The sequence below is a fragment of the Podarcis tiliguerta genome, assembly GCF_965153285.1.
Source record: "Podarcis tiliguerta genome assembly, chromosome: 1".
Taxonomy (NCBI): domain Eukaryota; kingdom Metazoa; phylum Chordata; class Lepidosauria; order Squamata; family Lacertidae; genus Podarcis; species Podarcis tiliguerta.
The window spans coordinates 40848406-40864881 of record NC_139534.1 but is presented as its reverse complement, the minus strand read 5'-3'; the positions used below and the strand labels follow the sequence as shown (position 1 = coordinate 40864881).

The window sequence follows — 16476 nt, the reverse complement described above, 5'->3', positions numbered from 1 at the left end:
CTGCTGAAGCTTAGAGGAAATGTCAAGTTAGTTTCAGGATGTTTGAAGAATGGCCTGGAAAGTTTCCTGCTGTGTGTATGGGAGTTTAAAGATTTCTAGGGCAATAGGAAATAGTATCTATGTAAGTAGAAAAAAAGCACAAGTGCCCTGCAAAATGTGAAAGGACTGAAGTGTTTAAGCCCATTCTTTCTTAAGTGAAAGCAAGAATAAGCCCATTTGAATGCTACCTGTTGTTCACCACTATCTTCAGTGACCTGTGGCTTTTTACTTTGCAGCATTTTAAATATTTTAGATAATTACTGAAAACAACTTTCAGAATATCTACGTATTTTGTAGTAAATGTGTGGTTTTATGTGTGTCTCTGTGGCAAACCAGGCCGTGGTATGTGTGATAGATTGTGCAATAGGTTGGCTTTATTCATGAGCTGTTGGATTCGGGGCCGTAACACTGTCTGAGAGGGTTACATTTCTCACAGTGAACCGGTCTCTTTTTCAGCTGCTTCCTGGCTTCCTTTTTAAAGGGGTCTCAGGTGTGTCTGTCTTGGATTGTTGCTTTCTGATCAAGGAGCAAACACTGTTCTTCCCTTTAAGAAAAGAAAGAAAGAAAAGTCAGCAACATCTGTCCTTACCTAGGTGGCACTAGAAGGAAGCACCAGGAAGGTGATGTTCAGAAACAGACATTGGGCAAGAATATCTTTGACAGGCTTTTTTTGCCTTTTTGTGGTCTGTTTTGTGTGTCCTGTCTTCTTTGTGTGTTTTCTCACCATGCTTGAGGTTTGCACTTCGTTAGTGAAATATGTCTCTTCCTAATTGCATGAGATGCAGATTGTGGTATTGTAAGCAATTTCGTTATTTAAGGAAAAGATAGTATTGCAGAATGTATTTTCTCGTTCTTTGCAGAGCTCTTGAATTTTGGGAAGCATGAGGTTTTTAACTACAGTTTGCTAGCGCTGCTATAAAATAAATTTCAGCAGGTGTTGCTTCTTCCCTTTCTTTTTCCTGCTGAGTGCTGTATTTCTTTCATGCCACTTGGTATTCTGGGGTAGAATAGTGAAGCTAAAAATAGAAAGTGTCTTGAAACCCCATGGGGCAGTGTGTTAGCAGCAATTTATATTGCCCTAGTTCCTCTCTCAGCATGGAAAATTGATTTTTGCTTTGTCTGTGTGAAAGTGCCAGAAGACACTGAATAATTTTCACATCTACACTGCAGTCCCTGAGAAATATTTTTTTAAAATGTTTTTTGAAGTTGCAGCACTTTTGTAGATTTCCAGGTTTCTATGCCATCATTGGTACCGTAGCCTGGGTTCTAGTGCTGCTGGACACAATTTGTTAGGTGCTGAATATATTCAGGCATCTATTTTATTTGAAAATATAGAACTGTTGAGAGGAGAGCATGATAAAACCTCAGGATCTCTCGATTCTAAACAAGATTGGGAGGGAGGTATACCAAGTAAACTGTAACTTTGTGACCATGCATATTTAATCTGGCTTGTACACATCTTTTAAGTTTATGTCTTAATAGTAGATTGTTAACATGTGTTTTAGCTGCAGTCCCACTCAATTACTTCAGATTACTACTGATTTCACCTTTTAAAAGAGATTGCATGCTTTATTTCCTTAATGCATACATATGATCTTAATAAGGAAATAAAGATCCTGCTTCTACAGGATGTAGTTTTGCATAGTAGGTCCAATATTTTAGGTACAAGGCAAACCTGCCTTAAGGACAAGAAGTTGGGTGAAATCAGCCACTTCTCCATTCTGAGCTTTTGAATCTTTATCTAGTAATGAACATGATATTTGATAGCCTGTGCCTAGAAAACAATGTAGTCCACTCATCAGACTTAACATCTTATGCCATGCTCATTCTTAATCAAATAAATTTGCTGCAGGAAAGACATGTAGAAAAACAAAAACAAGGTATCATGAATGGGTACATTATTTTTGGGAGATCCCTAAGGTTTAGTACTGTATTCAGTGTGTCTGGGATTGTGAATGCACACATGCAAATAATGCAGCATGGCTGTCCAGATGAAACACTTCCATTTAGAGTTAGGAGAACTGATTATTATTAAACAGCAAAGCACTGACACAGGTGATACATCTTGTTTTCAAAAGCAGGACAGCAAAGTGCAATGGAATGTGATACTTCCCTTGAAACTGAGGACTGGGAAATCAGTGTCTGAAAGTTCAGCACAGCATTCAGCATTTCAAAGTACAAATAGTGGCTTGGCCCCCCTCATCTGTTTTCAAAGGAGAAAAAAATGCCAAACACATTACAATGCAACAGCTGAAATGAGGCCTCTCAAGCACTGTGTGCTTTACTTTATTTATATGATTTTCCAGGGAGACCGGAAGGCACATTTTTAAAGAAGCAATTAGGAAGAAGAGCAAAAAGATAGCATTATGTGTCCAGAAAAAAGAGAAAGGGGCAGCTGATCATATTTTAACAGATAAAGGTGTATATTGCAGAATGTAGGTCTTAATTTGAGTTTCCAAGGGCTCAGTGTCAGTTTATTGAAATAAAACATGTTTGAATGTTACAGATACAGTGCTGGGTTTTCACTGGAGAAATAACCTATGCCTTTAAAAGCTGTGCTCATCACCCAATGCTTTACACTGTATAAAAAAAAGCTTACAAGAATAGTACATTTTTTTGACATTCCACATGCAAATTATTTTCCAGTAATTGGATGGGAAAGAGAATCTTTTCTATTAACTTATTCTATTCACCCAGCAAAGGAACAGCGCTGAATCTTGCCAGCTCCATGCATAGTTTTACTGGGACCATATACCTTATTCTCAAAATAGAGGGGGAAAAAATAGGCACCTGACGTTGATAAGACTATGCTCAGTCTTCATTTCTTAAGTAACTTAGAAACTTGAGCCTGTTCTGTCAATCTGTATGAAGGCATTTGGTTTAAGAAGATCTGGTAATATACTTTTAAGGTGATCTGATAATACACCTTGGCCTTTAAGTAGTGAGCTGGTACCTTAGCTTAAGGTCAGTGAGAATTTAGCCCTTGTTCCTGTCCTTTGAACCCCATTGGGAGACTTCCAAACTACCATCTTGTCAGTAAATGGAAAAGATGATAGGAGGGGGAACCTTTTGTTGCAAAATATTCCATGTTCTTTTTATACTTAGGACTGTTCCAACTCATGAAATAAGTCAGACCTGTGACCAGGTAAACAGACACACACATAACACACACATCTCAGCCTTCAAAAGTAAGATAAATTGTCTGTCTTGCATTGTTGTTCAGTGAGCTTGTTCAACTTGATATGCATGTGTTGTTACTGATTAAAATAAAACAAAATTACTCAAGGAGACAATGAAAAAAGAAAGGAATCAAAGTTCAAAAAGCCAATGCTTTGTATACCTGAATAGAATCTGTAATTTTAGTGAAAATGAAGTACAAACTCATAGTTGCACTGGACTTAAGTAGGCAAAAGTTGCCACATGCCAACTAATTATGATTAGTTGGAGGAACTGTCCAAACAAAACTGCCCCATGTATCTATAGAGCCCATTGAATGTTATAACACTGGCATGGGAGCTCATTTTCCTGTGAGTTCAGTCAGTGCTATTGCTGTGACATCTGAAAAGGCCCACAATTATACGAGCAGGGCTATTGACATGGGTCTTACTGCACAGTTGTTGACAGATCCTGTGCAGTTATCCCTGCCAACCTCATGCTGATCCTTTAAACATTACAACATATTTGTGCAATAAACCCACAGATTCCTGTTCTACAACTGTAGCATTTAAAGGGAACTGGGGTATAAATATGTTTTGTTATAACATGTCAAAATGAATAATAATATTTCTGTATTTGCAGGTTACCAAGTTATGCCTAACCAGCAGCAAAACTACCAGGGTTTAGTTGGCGTCCAGCAATCTCAGAACCAAAATCTAGTCAGTGGCCAGCCAAACAATATTGGAAATCAGATCCAAGGTGTACTTGTTCCGTACCCACCTGTGCCATCTTATCAAGTAAGCTATTGTCTGTTGTTGTCTTCTTCTTATTGCAAATATGAAATATAATTGATTCTTTTTTAAAACACTGAAGCTTTGCCTAGTCAGGACTAAGGGTGGTTGGTCACTTTTGGAACAGGGTTATCTCAAATGTATGCAAACTTCATTCTTAACTGCCGCAAAATGGTTTGTTGAAGTCAAACATTTTATTTGTAGACTAAAGCTTCACAGTTACTCAGTTTGGATTTTAAGCAATGGAGAAATTTTGCTTACTCTGTTTCCAGAGATCAGCTAAGCCCATTTGCAGAACAATCAAGGTGGCTGAATACAGTGCGGCACCTTGTCTTTCTGCATATTAGTTTTGTGTAGCTGACATTCACCTACCACTGTTCCAAATCGTTTTCATAGGCATCTTGAAGAGCCAGAGGCTCTGGAAAATCCTCTCTGCCATTCCACAGGCTCTGGTCAAGAGTGAGACCTAAGACTTCCTCTGAGCTAAACCACTTCAAATTGTATGTAGGGGCTGCTGGAAAACTAGAACCAGGATGAATGTTAGGCTCTGGACGGCCCTGACACCTAGTTTTCTTTGTGAAGGGAATTACTTTGTATGGATGAGAACTCATTCATGTTGGACCCCTACCTATAATTTGAAGCATTTCATCCTAGTGATAGGTTTATGCCTCCTTGGTAAGTACTAGGCTGTCTCTCTTGGACCCGTGAAGCTGTTGTCAGGATGGGTATTTATGGACCTTGGTTTACAGCAGGACTGGGGAATGTGTGGCCCTCCATTTGATATTGGACTCCCTTCTTCCATCAGCCCCAGCTAGCATGGTCAATGCGCTGGGATTATGAGAGGTGCAGTCCAGCAACTTCTGGAGGGTCGCTGGTTCCCCGCCCCTTGTTTACTAACCAGGTTGTCATAATAAATGTGTTTTTTAAAAACTTTATTAGGTATCCTAATGTACTTCTAATCCTCAGGTTTCAATGGCTCAGGGTTCCCAAGGAATGTCTCAGCAGACATATCAACAGCCAGTTGTTATTCCCAGTCAGTCTAACCAAGGACTATCCACATCGGGAATGCCAGTTTACTACAGTGTCATTCCATCTGGACAACAGAATAATTTAAGGTGAGTTTAATATTATTGTGTTTTTTTTAAAATGGATCATATTATTTGTATGCTGCTTTCCCACATAAGGTTGTGCTCAAAGTAGCCAGAATCCACAAGAAAAAAAGGCAGTAGGAAAAGCAGTTCATTCAAAAACTTATTGGTCTTTAGTAATCTGAGCTGATGTATTTACAGGATTTGAAATTTCCTATATAGAGGCTGTTTTATTTTTATTATATTATTAAAAGAGAAATGTCTGGTAGTCATTTTAGTCAAGGAATGCTGTAATTGTGCAGGGCATGTAGCTCAGTTGGTTAGAGCATGGTGCTGATAATGCCAAGGTTGCATTTCCAATCCCTGTTAAGGACAGCTGCATATTCCTGCATTGCAGGGGGTTAGACTAGAAGATCCTCAGGGTCCCTCTCAACTCTTATGATTCTATGTCTGCTGAAACTTCAGAAACCATAAACTGCCTTCCTGGACATAGATTTCTTTTCTCAAATTTCTTATTTTGCTCAGTGGATCTTAGACTTTACGGCAGTATGCTCTGTGCCTTGTTCACACTCCTCCTTGCAGGAAAATTGCAACTGTGCTTACTTAGGATGCAAAAAGATAATACATTTTCAAACTGTACTTACTCCCTTTTTTCTGGCACAGAAACAGCCCAGCTTTCCCCACAGCTTCACAACACAATGGGGAGTTATCATCAGCATTTTAAATGCCGCTCTTGGCTGTCTGTCTTGCCCCTCCTCCTCCTAGTCTTAAGATGTGCTGCTCACTTTTTCAAAAGGTGAGAGAGCAGGAAAACACAGCATCAAAAATAATCCTTTAAAATGAGCAGCAAAGCTGCTTCAAAGATGTGGGTCTGAGTTTGTAGTTTTGAAGTGATCAGCATTGTGCATAGCCAACTTCTACTGCTGAGCTGGTTACCTCTGACCTAGACCCCAGACAAAAGGAATGATACATCTGTATATAACAGGCATAGGCAAACTTGGCCCTCCAGATGTTTTGGGACTGCAGCTCCCATCATCCCTGACCACTGGTCCTGTTAGCTAGGGATGATATAGTCCCAAAACATCTGGAGGGCCGAGTTTGCCTATGCCTGGTATATAACATAGTGTGTGCATTTCCTCAGTGTCTTGACTACTCAAGCTGTCTTAGGTCTCTGTGCAATCCTGGTTTCTTGGAAGGAGTTAATTTGGCAGCAGTCCAAGACAAGTAGGAGAATTACCTATGTTATTTGTTTCACTTATGCCAGTCTGCAGGTGACCTGCTCTAGCTTTTGTAAAATTATAAATACATTTATTTACAACCCACCTTTTCCCCAGACCAGGACTCAAGGCAGCCAACAGATAAAAACACAAAAACACAAATAAGACAGAAAAAGGCTAAATACACAGGAAATGTGACATATTCCAGTGAACCTTTGCATCCAACCAAAGTGTATGTGTGAGGGGGTTGTGTAACCTTTGCAGTACCTCGTGCCAGGCTCAAATTTTACTCCTAATTGTGGTGTTTCATTTGCACCATCACAAAGAAGGTTGTGATTTAAACGGTGGGAGCTGACAGCTAGCCACTTTGTGGTTCAATTGGATTTATTCAAGCATTTACCAAATACATAGTTGTTCTAATGGCATTCATTTAGTTATTATTATTAGCGGTACTGCATGGATGGATGAAACAATCTGATTCTTATTTGAGTGCTAAGAGGCAAACTAAGATGTCTCAAAAGTGCAATCCTGTACGTGTCTACTTGAAGGTAAAAGCCCCACGTAGTTCAAAGGGGCTCAGTCCCAGGGTAAGTATGCATAGGATTATAGCCCAAGTAGTGTGGTGTATTCTTCCATTGGTCCAGAAGGTATATTTTAGCCTGTTACCGGCTACAGTTGTGTTTGTGGAACCCACGCCCTACCATTTCCTCTCCTATAGTGATGAAAGACATAATGCAGAACTTCTTTCTACACATCATCCAATGGATTTCTGTATTAGGATGAATTAATCTGATTTGTCACAAATGAATAAACCTGTAATTACTCCCGAATGACAAAACAGACAAAGTGTTTTAAGCAGCACCTGCAAATGGATACCGAGAGATGACTGTATCCTATGGTTGTACTTCACAAACATGGATATGCCACTGGGCAGAGAGTAAAGTATCAACACAACATTAGTTTCCCACTTAAGGCCAATTTCTTTCCCTTATCAAGTAAAATGGATGGGTTTCCAAGGATGAAGCAATAGTATCCTGCACAGCTCTTTGGTCATCTGCAGTTATTCTGCAGAAGTACTGCTAAATAGATTTTGAGGTCACCTTGGTGAAGAGTTCTGACTTCGTTTATATTCCCTGCAAAACAACGAAAAAAATCTCGCCTGTAGGTTATCTTTGTATCAGTTCTGTTTGATATTTAGGGTTCCTTTGATCTTTGAGTGTTGTGCTTTGAAAGCAGCTTTTATTTTTTTAATGTCAGCAATTTGCAGTAATGTGTTGCATTAATGGCAATCTTCAAAGCCTGGTCACCTTTCCAAAAGCCACACCATGAATAATTCACAAGAAGATTAGAGAAACGAGAACAGTCACTAATTTTTTCCCCTATGGCAACTGTTTCACCCTCTCATCTTAATTTTTATTAGTATAAATTGTAAGTAGGGTTCATTCCTCCCCCTAGAGCTTATAAATCTTTTCAAATTATGAAACGACAAATGAATTGTAAAATGGCAAAAAGGGAAGGAATAACAATGTGCCCAAGCAGTCTGTAGGATAACCACCTTACGCAGGTTTGGCCGCTTTCTTCATCCTGCAGGGGCCAAGGAGGAGGGCTACAGCTAGCCAGCCCTCTGTCACCTCTTTACCTATTTTGCCAGGATGGCAGGTGTATGAACTAGCAGGGTTGTGCAGCTGTACTTTCTGTAACAAGTAAATTATGTATTGGTTCTCCTGTTCAGAATCAGATCGCATGCTACAAGCGGCTTTCACAAATTTCAAATATCCTGGCTGAGGTCTACAGTTTGCATTTGATACATGGTGTTTTCCTTCCTTCCTTCTCTCCCCCGCCCGCCTTCTGCAGCTCATCAGTAGCATATCTTCAGCCTCCTGGATCAGAGCAGATACAGTTCCCTAGGACAACCTCGCCCTGCAACTCCCAGCAACTCCCAGGACAACAGTGTGCAGGTGTGAAAAGAGAATCGTGACCATTAGGCCCTTTCACTCTCTGATCGAGGGGCTAATTTTTTAAAATAAAAACCACCACCTTATTTGCTTATCAATCCTAGTCCAGTGAAATTGCATACAGTGAGTAGTGCAAGTACTGGATTCTAAGATTTGTTGAAGTTCATGAATGGAGACTTGCCACCCTTCTTATCTCCACACCCCTCCAGGCCCCGTGACCCCTGAGAAGCCTATCAAGAAGGCCTGGGGCACCATTCCATCTAGTGTAGGATGGCATGCCTCAGGCAGGGATAGGCCTTCTGCTGGGGAAGTGGAGTTCACCAAAATTAGACAGACCTCTTCCTGGCGGCAGCCGCTGCCACCACCAGTGAAGTGGACATTGGGGCAATGATGTCAACTGTCTGCTCTCCTGGCCTAAAATATTTTTGCTGTTCTGGCCTAACTTACCTCACAAGGTTATGGAAAGAATGAACTTGAGAAGGAGAGACTGTATGTGCCACCTTCAGTTCCTTCAAGGAAGGGAAGGAGACAAATGAAATAAGGATCCGGAAAGCAGTGGGTGCCCAGCATATCCTAGGTCTGGCTTTTGTGTTCAAAGCACACACAAAAAGTTTCTAGTGAATCTTTATAATTTCAGAGGACAATTGGTACTTTGCATTGTGTACTTGGTGTTCTTAATGGAACTGTAAAAAGAGGAAGAAAAAGAATAATAGCTTAACAATGTGCTCTGGGTTTCTAAATGTTATTAGTTGGGATTTTGGAGATTTGTTTCTTTAGGAAATATATAAAAAAAATTAAAAAATTGTCCAGTAGCACCTTAGAGACCAACTAAATTTGTTATTGGTATAAGCTTTCATGTGCATGGACACTTTTTCAGATACACAAATACCTGTTTCTTTATGAGCTATAGTCCCCCCCCCCTCAGGGAAACTGTTGTGCAGTAGACAGAGTATATATAAAAAGTAGGTTGGAGGGCTGCAAAATTGCTTCCAACATGTACGAAAGCCCTGAATTGTCTCTCACCCCATCTTCATCTCTGACATTGGTGGATCACGGAGTGGAGAATTTGCTGATGGCCTTAGCAGGTGGATGGGTTAATATGGCTGGAAGACATCTTTAGGAAGGTTGGGGTAACTAGAAACTTAAGCACCCTTCTTTCCTAATTTTGTTTTGTAGCAGTAGCACCACCACCAGGTGGAGGAATGGTAATGATGCAACTCAGTATACCCAACAATCCTCAGCCTCGACCCCATTCACCTCCCCAGTGGAAACAAAATAAATATTATTGTGACCATCAAAGAGGGCAGAAGTCAACAGATTTTGGCGCTTTGGACAGCTCTACACAGGTATTCCATTTTGATGTTTTAAAGGGGGGGGGGCATTCATTTCATCATTTTCAGTGTGTAGCAGGTTTTTAAAAATATTTATATACCTAAATATTATATATTGTGGAAACGACTAAGAAAGTTGTACAGATCGCCAGTAGAAAATTGCCCCTTTTTTGGTATAATCAGTGGTTCCTGTGTCTTTGCCCACTTGCATCACAATATTGGAAGGCCCAGTGCTGCAGCAAAAGGAACAGCACACTAGTATGGGGCACAGTCTGTCCTTCAAATGGTATCCCCAAAAGGTTTCCTGACGTACATATCTAGGAAGAGGGGCAGAGTATTGTTTCTTGCGTTTAAGCATCTTGCCAGTCACGGAAGTAGTAACAACTTTGTAATGGGCTTGTGATTTTATGCATCATAGCTGCATAACAGAGAATCATCTCTTTACATGAAATGGGAAATGAGAAGATTACAAAATGCACAAATTTACAATTCACTTGCAGTCTATGAAACTGAGATTCACAAGGGCCCCCACCAAACAAACTTGAAAGGGTTGCTTTCATCTATTCTCATAAACTCAGGCATAATGTTCTCTTTCCTTTTTTGTTTTCTTTTAAAGTTGCAGCATAGTCCACAAATAGGTAGTCCAGTCACCTCTCCAGCTCAGTCGCCAGCGCCAAGTCAGCTGTCAAACATAAAGAACATCCGTCCCACGTTAACACCTCTTCCTCTTGTGCCCCCATTCTCTAGACCTTTTGTTCCTGGACAAGGTAAGAACTTGATTACATTTTTTACTTTTTTTATTCACTTGGAGAGTTGAATTTTAATGTTTCTCCTAAGGCATGTTGACTTCCCATAAATTTGGAATTGACTCCATCCTAATTAACTGCTGTCAGTGCAGTATCATTGACTTGGAATATTGATACCATTGCACAGAAACAGTTAATTGCATTTGTTTAGAATTATTTAGAATTGATTGAACAATCTGAAACCTAAGTTTCTTTCTATGTCTTCTTCAGGAGATGCCAGATATCCCTTACTTGGTCAGCCGTTGCAGTACAATCCTCCAGCTCTGCTACATGGGCATGTAGCAGGTCCACAGGTAGGGAACAGTAGGAAACAGCCTGATAATGTGGATGTCACTTGTTTGTAAGTCAGGTTCATTTTATAAATGGGAAAGAGAGATTACCTGCTTTCCTAAAAAAAAGGAATTGTTAATGCTTGTAAAAAGTAGGAGCAGCTATTTTGAAATAAAAAACATGCATAAGTGATGCTCCAGTTTGAGGTGGGGAGAAGCAAGATAGTTTCATTACAAATTAGGCTAGACAAAAATGTCCATTGTCAAAATTAAACTGCATAGTGTTACAGAATTCTGTATATGTTTGCCCTCTGTGTCTCAAGTTGAAATACAGGTTAAAGACAGGTTTGGGGGTAGTAAGAATCTAGGCTTCACCTAGAACTACTGCCATCTTGCAGAGTGTAGAGGTGTACCAACACTGTGCTGTTTGGATCTCAAAGAGGGTTCATTGACCAATTACTCCAATGCAATTATTCGAGTTCTTCTGGAGTGCAAATAATTTTTGTCAATGTGAGAGATGTGCCACTTCATGGGTTCAAATGGCACAGCACTGCATCTATTGCCAAGTAAAACATTTTCAAGAAAAGGAAGCAGTAGTTTACCATTTGCTCCACTTAGATGAATTGTGTCATACCCTCCATCCCTTGTGGGAGGTAAAAATCAACCTCTGATCATTCTTTGTGTGTGTCTGACCCCTCTCCTTGGTAGTGTCAGCCTGGAAGCAGACATGGGAACCGAGGAAGAAAGCCAGCCAAAAAGGCTGCTTCAACAGACCTTGGTGCAGGAGAACCAGGTATGTGACTTATTGTAACTTTGATGCAGCTGAACTACTGGAAGGTATGTTATGCCTGTTACCATTCTATCACAGCTCTCTAGGTCTAAATGTCATCTGGAGATGGATTCAGAATATGCCACAGCAATAAGAGGTGCGATAGGTTACCTGTCCAAAGTGCTTTGCATCTGTGCTCGGATTGTGTGAGCTACTGCTATTTCCCTATCACCACGATCACATTCATGATCTTAAGCTGATATTGCATTATATGCTTTGTACATGTGCCCCTCTCTGTGATGAAGAGCCAGAGTATGTTTTTGGTTTTGAAACTGCTTCCATATCTGGAATGTGTATAAATCTCATTGGAAAGCTTTTTTTTTAAAACGTACCTGTAATGGAGACAGAGTTTGTGAAAGACTCTTGCAAGAATCACAAAGTGGAGTTGGACATTTCTGTTCCAGCAGATCGGTGTGTGTGTGTGTGTGTCTTTATCTGTAGGGTTCTTGCCATGAGAGGGGATAGCCAAATAGTATAATTTGGGTTCCTGCTGGAAATGCTGGTTCTCACATTCAATTTGTTGCAAAATAGCAGATTTAGAAGCATCAGTATTTTTGAAGTTGGTGACTATTGCTGCTACTTACTGAAATCCATAGCCACTTAAAATTTACTGGGTAATCTCTAATTATGGCATTGGGTTGTCAGAAGGGAATCTGTCAGTAGAAAGGGGAAGGAGATATTTCAGTGATCCTCCCAGCACCTCTTAAATCTGCTTCAGAGAGTCCCACTAATCAATTCCCTCCTGTCTAAGGACAATCACCACTGGATACACTGATCCTGACATTAGTAGCCTCAGGCCATGTAGAAAACTTGGCAGGTAATAGATTACCTTTTCTCTAGGTATTGAGAGGGTGTGGTGGCCCTTGTCATTTCATGTCCATATGCTGCACCTTTCCGTTCAGAAAGTTTTTAAAATAGCTGCTGCACAGCTATTGATGTCTCATTTGTCTCTTCTTGATAACAATGGGCATTATTGAATTGTTAGTTCAAGGAACTGGGTTGATTGCCAGCCAAGCACAAAAACTTGTTGGTGGGTCTGGATCTGGATACCATAGGCATTGCAAAGCAAGCCATTTTTAATCCTGCATGTCTTTTTCCACCCCTCAGTTGTAGGAAAAGTCTTAGAAATTACTGAACTGCCAGAAGGAATAACTCGTGCAGAAGCTGAAAAATTATTTGTGGAACTTCTTAAAGTTGGTGCCAAGATTCGGTGGCTACGGGATCCCCAGTTCCTACAGGTGCAACAGCAGCAACACCATCACTACTGTGGTAGTGGAGATAGTAATGTGAACGCTGAACCTTCCAAACTTAGTGACTTGGCATCTACGTACACGGTTCTAGCAACGTTTCCAACCATGTCTGCAGCCCAAAATGCATTGAAGAAACAAAGTAATTCACTGAACAAGTTTAGGCTGAGAACAAGCAAGAAGCACTACGACTTTCACATTCTGGAAAGGGCTAGTTCTCAGTAACAGCTACGTCATTGAACATTCAGCCTTTATCACTTCCATGTCCTTATCTCCTCTACTTGATTGGCTTGATGTTTATGGGTTTTTGTTGTCTTCATAAAAGACTCCTTGGATGTCATGTGACAGTAAAGCCTTTGAAGAAAATAAGCCCAGTGATCCAGGAGAAGATGCAGAAATAAACACGCAATTTAAATCATCAACAACTTAAAACAAAGTAAAATACTGCTGTGATGTGAAACGGACAGGCAGCCTTCTCTGAAGAATGCTGTTGAAAACACCCCTTTTGTAGTAGTTTCGTTTTATATTTCTGAATTCTTGTATCAGATCCAAAGCTCTGTTGTACAGCGAACTTTTGTTCATAAGGAAAAACCATATTCTTACGTGTATTTTGTAATCCCTTTGCACACAGCCAGCACACTTCTATCAGTTTAAGGGCAGTGATCTGGGGGAGGGAGGGAAAGAGAAGCGCTCATAAGGAATTTCACTGTGTTTCTAGCCCAGTATGCCAAAGGGCAAGGAAGGTAGCATATTTCTCTTCCCCTCTGTTCCTCTTCCAAGGGTAAGGGAATCCAACAATAACTACTGAAGACCTTCTCCAGTCCTGCCGTTTCAAGATTTACTTTAGAGATGTGAACCTTTAACTGCCAATAAATTATATTCCTGAGCAGCTTGCTTCTGTTCCATCAGGATAAGTATTAAAAGGGGGGAAATGAGCACTGCAGAACATTTTTAACTGGAGCCCATTAGATTTTAATACACAGTGAGGAAATTAAATGTGACTCCCCCAAATGTCAAAAAAGGAAAAAAAAAAGTTTGCACTTTAATTGTGTTCCCATTGATATAGTTTTCTTTTTCTTTTTTTACTGTAAGAGTAATCGCATTTGATAAGTGCTGGAAACTTCTTAAGTGGTTTAAATATGTTTTTTCATCATTTGTAGAGGATCACTGGACATCAAATGATTCATTGCACATATAAAGGAGACACCTTTTCAATTTCTGTATAATTTGCAAGGCTGTACAATGTGTGCTGATGCAAGCCTTTCTTCAGTTTGGAAAAAAAATAAATGTTTACAAGTACAAGTTTTCCGGTGTACTTTTTTTGTGAGCTTGAAAGAAATGGACATATTTCATATTTCATAATGCAGTTGTAGATAGTCATAGCAGGCATCCTTAAGCAATGGAGGGTACCGGATTGGACTTCTGCATGAGGTAAGACTTCAATTAAATTGAATTAGTTCTGGCTGTAAATAGAGAAAGTAAGATCTTAGTAGCAAAGTCATACAATGCCCATTCTGTGCACAATTACTTGGAACTAGATTACAGTGGTACCTCTGGTTGTGAACGGCATCCGTTCCGGAGGCCCGTTTGCAACATGAAAAGAGTGCAACCTGAAGCGCCGTGTCTGCGCAGGTGCACAGCACGATTTGGTGTTTTATGTGCAAAGCGTGATTTAGCCCTTCTGCGCATGCGCGAGTGACGAAACCCAGAAGTAACCCTTTCCAGTACTTCCGGGTCACCGCTGAAAGAACGTAACATGAAGCAAACGTAACATGAGGTATGACTGTACATTAAGTTTAGTGGAATAATCTATGGTGGGTTTACAGCTTTTAATGTAAAAACCTTTGTTGTAATCAGCATCTCTTCAACTAATTCCACTTTCTGATAGCTTCTGTGTTCCACACTACTCTTCCTCCTCCTGAAATCACAGTGGCATTAAATGAATCATGGAGATAAACTGGGTGGAATATGGTGCTGAACAAAAAAAGTTGTCAAATCCACTTTTATGGCATACAAAACGGTAGTATAACCTTGGCTACAGTCGATTTGGTCCGGGAAACTGCCTAGATGGAAGACTGATTAGGAACGAGTTACAAGCTGCTAAATAGAAAGTAGGATTTAATTATTAGCAGTAAAATGATAAGCTGCCCAGCCAAATGCAACCACAGTGCATCAGTTATCCCTTTGATTCTGTACGATGGGTGGTGAAATTAGTGCCTTCCAGATGTATTTAGAACTCCTGTTAGCTGCAGCCAGCATGACCAATAGTCGGATCAAGGGAGCTGTAGTCCAGTGGCCATTGCTGCTACACAAGATTAGCCCATACAAGTGGAGTTATGAGGAGGAAATTGTTCAGATTGTCGATTCAGATAATAGAGTGGCAGAAATTTATATTAGGTGGCTAAGTACTGAGAAAATTCAGGAGATATTCAGGAGATATTGTCCTTAAACTCATATTAAGGACTTAATTTGTTGAGGCAGGTTCTTAGTACATACTGCCTGTTAATGCCATTTCCTCAAAGTATAACAAAGCATTTTAGTACAGAGTTAGCATGCTATATTTTTTAGATTGGCAGCCAGCATTTTTAGCCTACTTAAAAGTGCAGGTATTGCATTATGGGTTGTATCTTTCAGACAGCTGGTCTGCCAATAGCATGTTTTTGTTTGAGTTGTCACTTGCACATACAGTGACAAACTCATTTATTAGAGCCAAGATTGGTCTTGTGCCTGGTTTTCACTATTAGTATAACTACTAAAATGCATCAAGGATACAAGAAGCCACTTTACCTATCTCATTAGACTGCCATCTGCATTTACTTGAGTTTTTAGTGTCTGGAAAAAACAGCTACATAAAAAGCAATGAGTGCAGCTCACTCTTTATACATGTTTACTCAAAAGCAAATACTCTTAAGCTCTGTAAGGCCTAAGTTCCTCTCACACCCCAAAAACAAGAGTGTTGCAGCCTTTGATATTAGGAAGCTAATATGTTTGTTGGTGAGATAAGTACTTAATTGTTTAGAAGTTTTATCCCACCTGTCCAGATGCATTTACAATTTCAATAAAAAGGCTGCTGTAATCATAAAAGGAAGCTAAATTCTAGAGATACCAAAAGGCCTTTGTAGAAACATTTTTGGCTAGCACACTTGCATGAAAATCAGTGGAATGTTTATGGGCTTTGTTTCTCACAAGATAAAATTACTTAAAGTCTGCTTTGTTTTAAACGTTTGTAACTTTCCAGATCTTAGTTTTATTTTTTAAATAGATATACTGTATAAACAAACCCTACATCTTGCAACAGATGGGCTTGGAGATGAGCCTTTCCCCCATAGGACTTAGGAGTAGGTTTAAATAGCTGCCACTTGATTTGTGTTTAGCTCGCATTAGCAAATAAAATCATTCAGTGTTGCATAAAAATCAAGTGGTTTTTATTTGACACGTTCACTTTTCAGCCAATACTACTGTGCAGTTTTGAGTACCCCTGCCACAAAACAGATTTTTTTGGCAGTTTTCCAGTTCATGCCCTTATTTTTGCTGCTGTCCCCACCCCAAAGCGCCGCTCCCGTCGTCACTCCCTCGCGAATCGGCTGCTGCTGAGCCGCCGCCTAAAAAAAACAAAACGAAAAAACCCCGCCGCGGAATCTACAGGCGCGAATCGCGGCCCAGTTTACCTCCCGAATCCAAGCGTGCCCTACTGCCACAAACACTTCCTCTTTGGTGTTATGAGGATGGTGATTGGTGGTGGGTGGGA

At 40.2% G+C, this 16476-nt stretch overlaps 1 protein-coding gene and 1 long non-coding RNA gene across 14 annotated transcripts in view; one reads left to right on the top strand and one right to left on the bottom strand.

Annotated features, from left to right (window-relative positions):
* The window catches only part of R3HDM1 (R3H domain containing 1), a 47005-nt gene extending 32975 nt beyond the window's left edge, over positions 1-14030 (top strand). For all 13 annotated transcript variants that reach the window (XM_083406686.1, XM_083406685.1, XM_083406689.1 and 10 more), the window contains 8 exons: positions 3838-3992; positions 4953-5101; positions 8146-8249; positions 9423-9592; positions 10194-10344; positions 10594-10676; positions 11361-11445; positions 12589-14030. In XM_083406686.1, the coding sequence (XP_083262812.1) occupies positions 3838-3992; positions 4953-5101; positions 8146-8249; positions 9423-9592; positions 10194-10344; positions 10594-10676; positions 11361-11445; positions 12589-12953 (1262 nt within the window). In that variant the 3' untranslated portion in view covers positions 12954-14030. The remainder of the gene's footprint in view (positions 1-3837; positions 3993-4952; positions 5102-8145; positions 8250-9422; positions 9593-10193; positions 10345-10593; positions 10677-11360; positions 11446-12588) is intronic.
* On the bottom strand, positions 262-8131 carry LOC310664892. Its single transcript, XR_014505099.1, has 2 exons — positions 5719-8131; positions 262-583 (listed from the first exon to the last, which is right to left on the bottom strand). It is a non-coding gene; the product is annotated as an uncharacterized lncRNA (long non-coding RNA).
* Positions 14031-16476: the final 2446 nt, after the last annotated feature.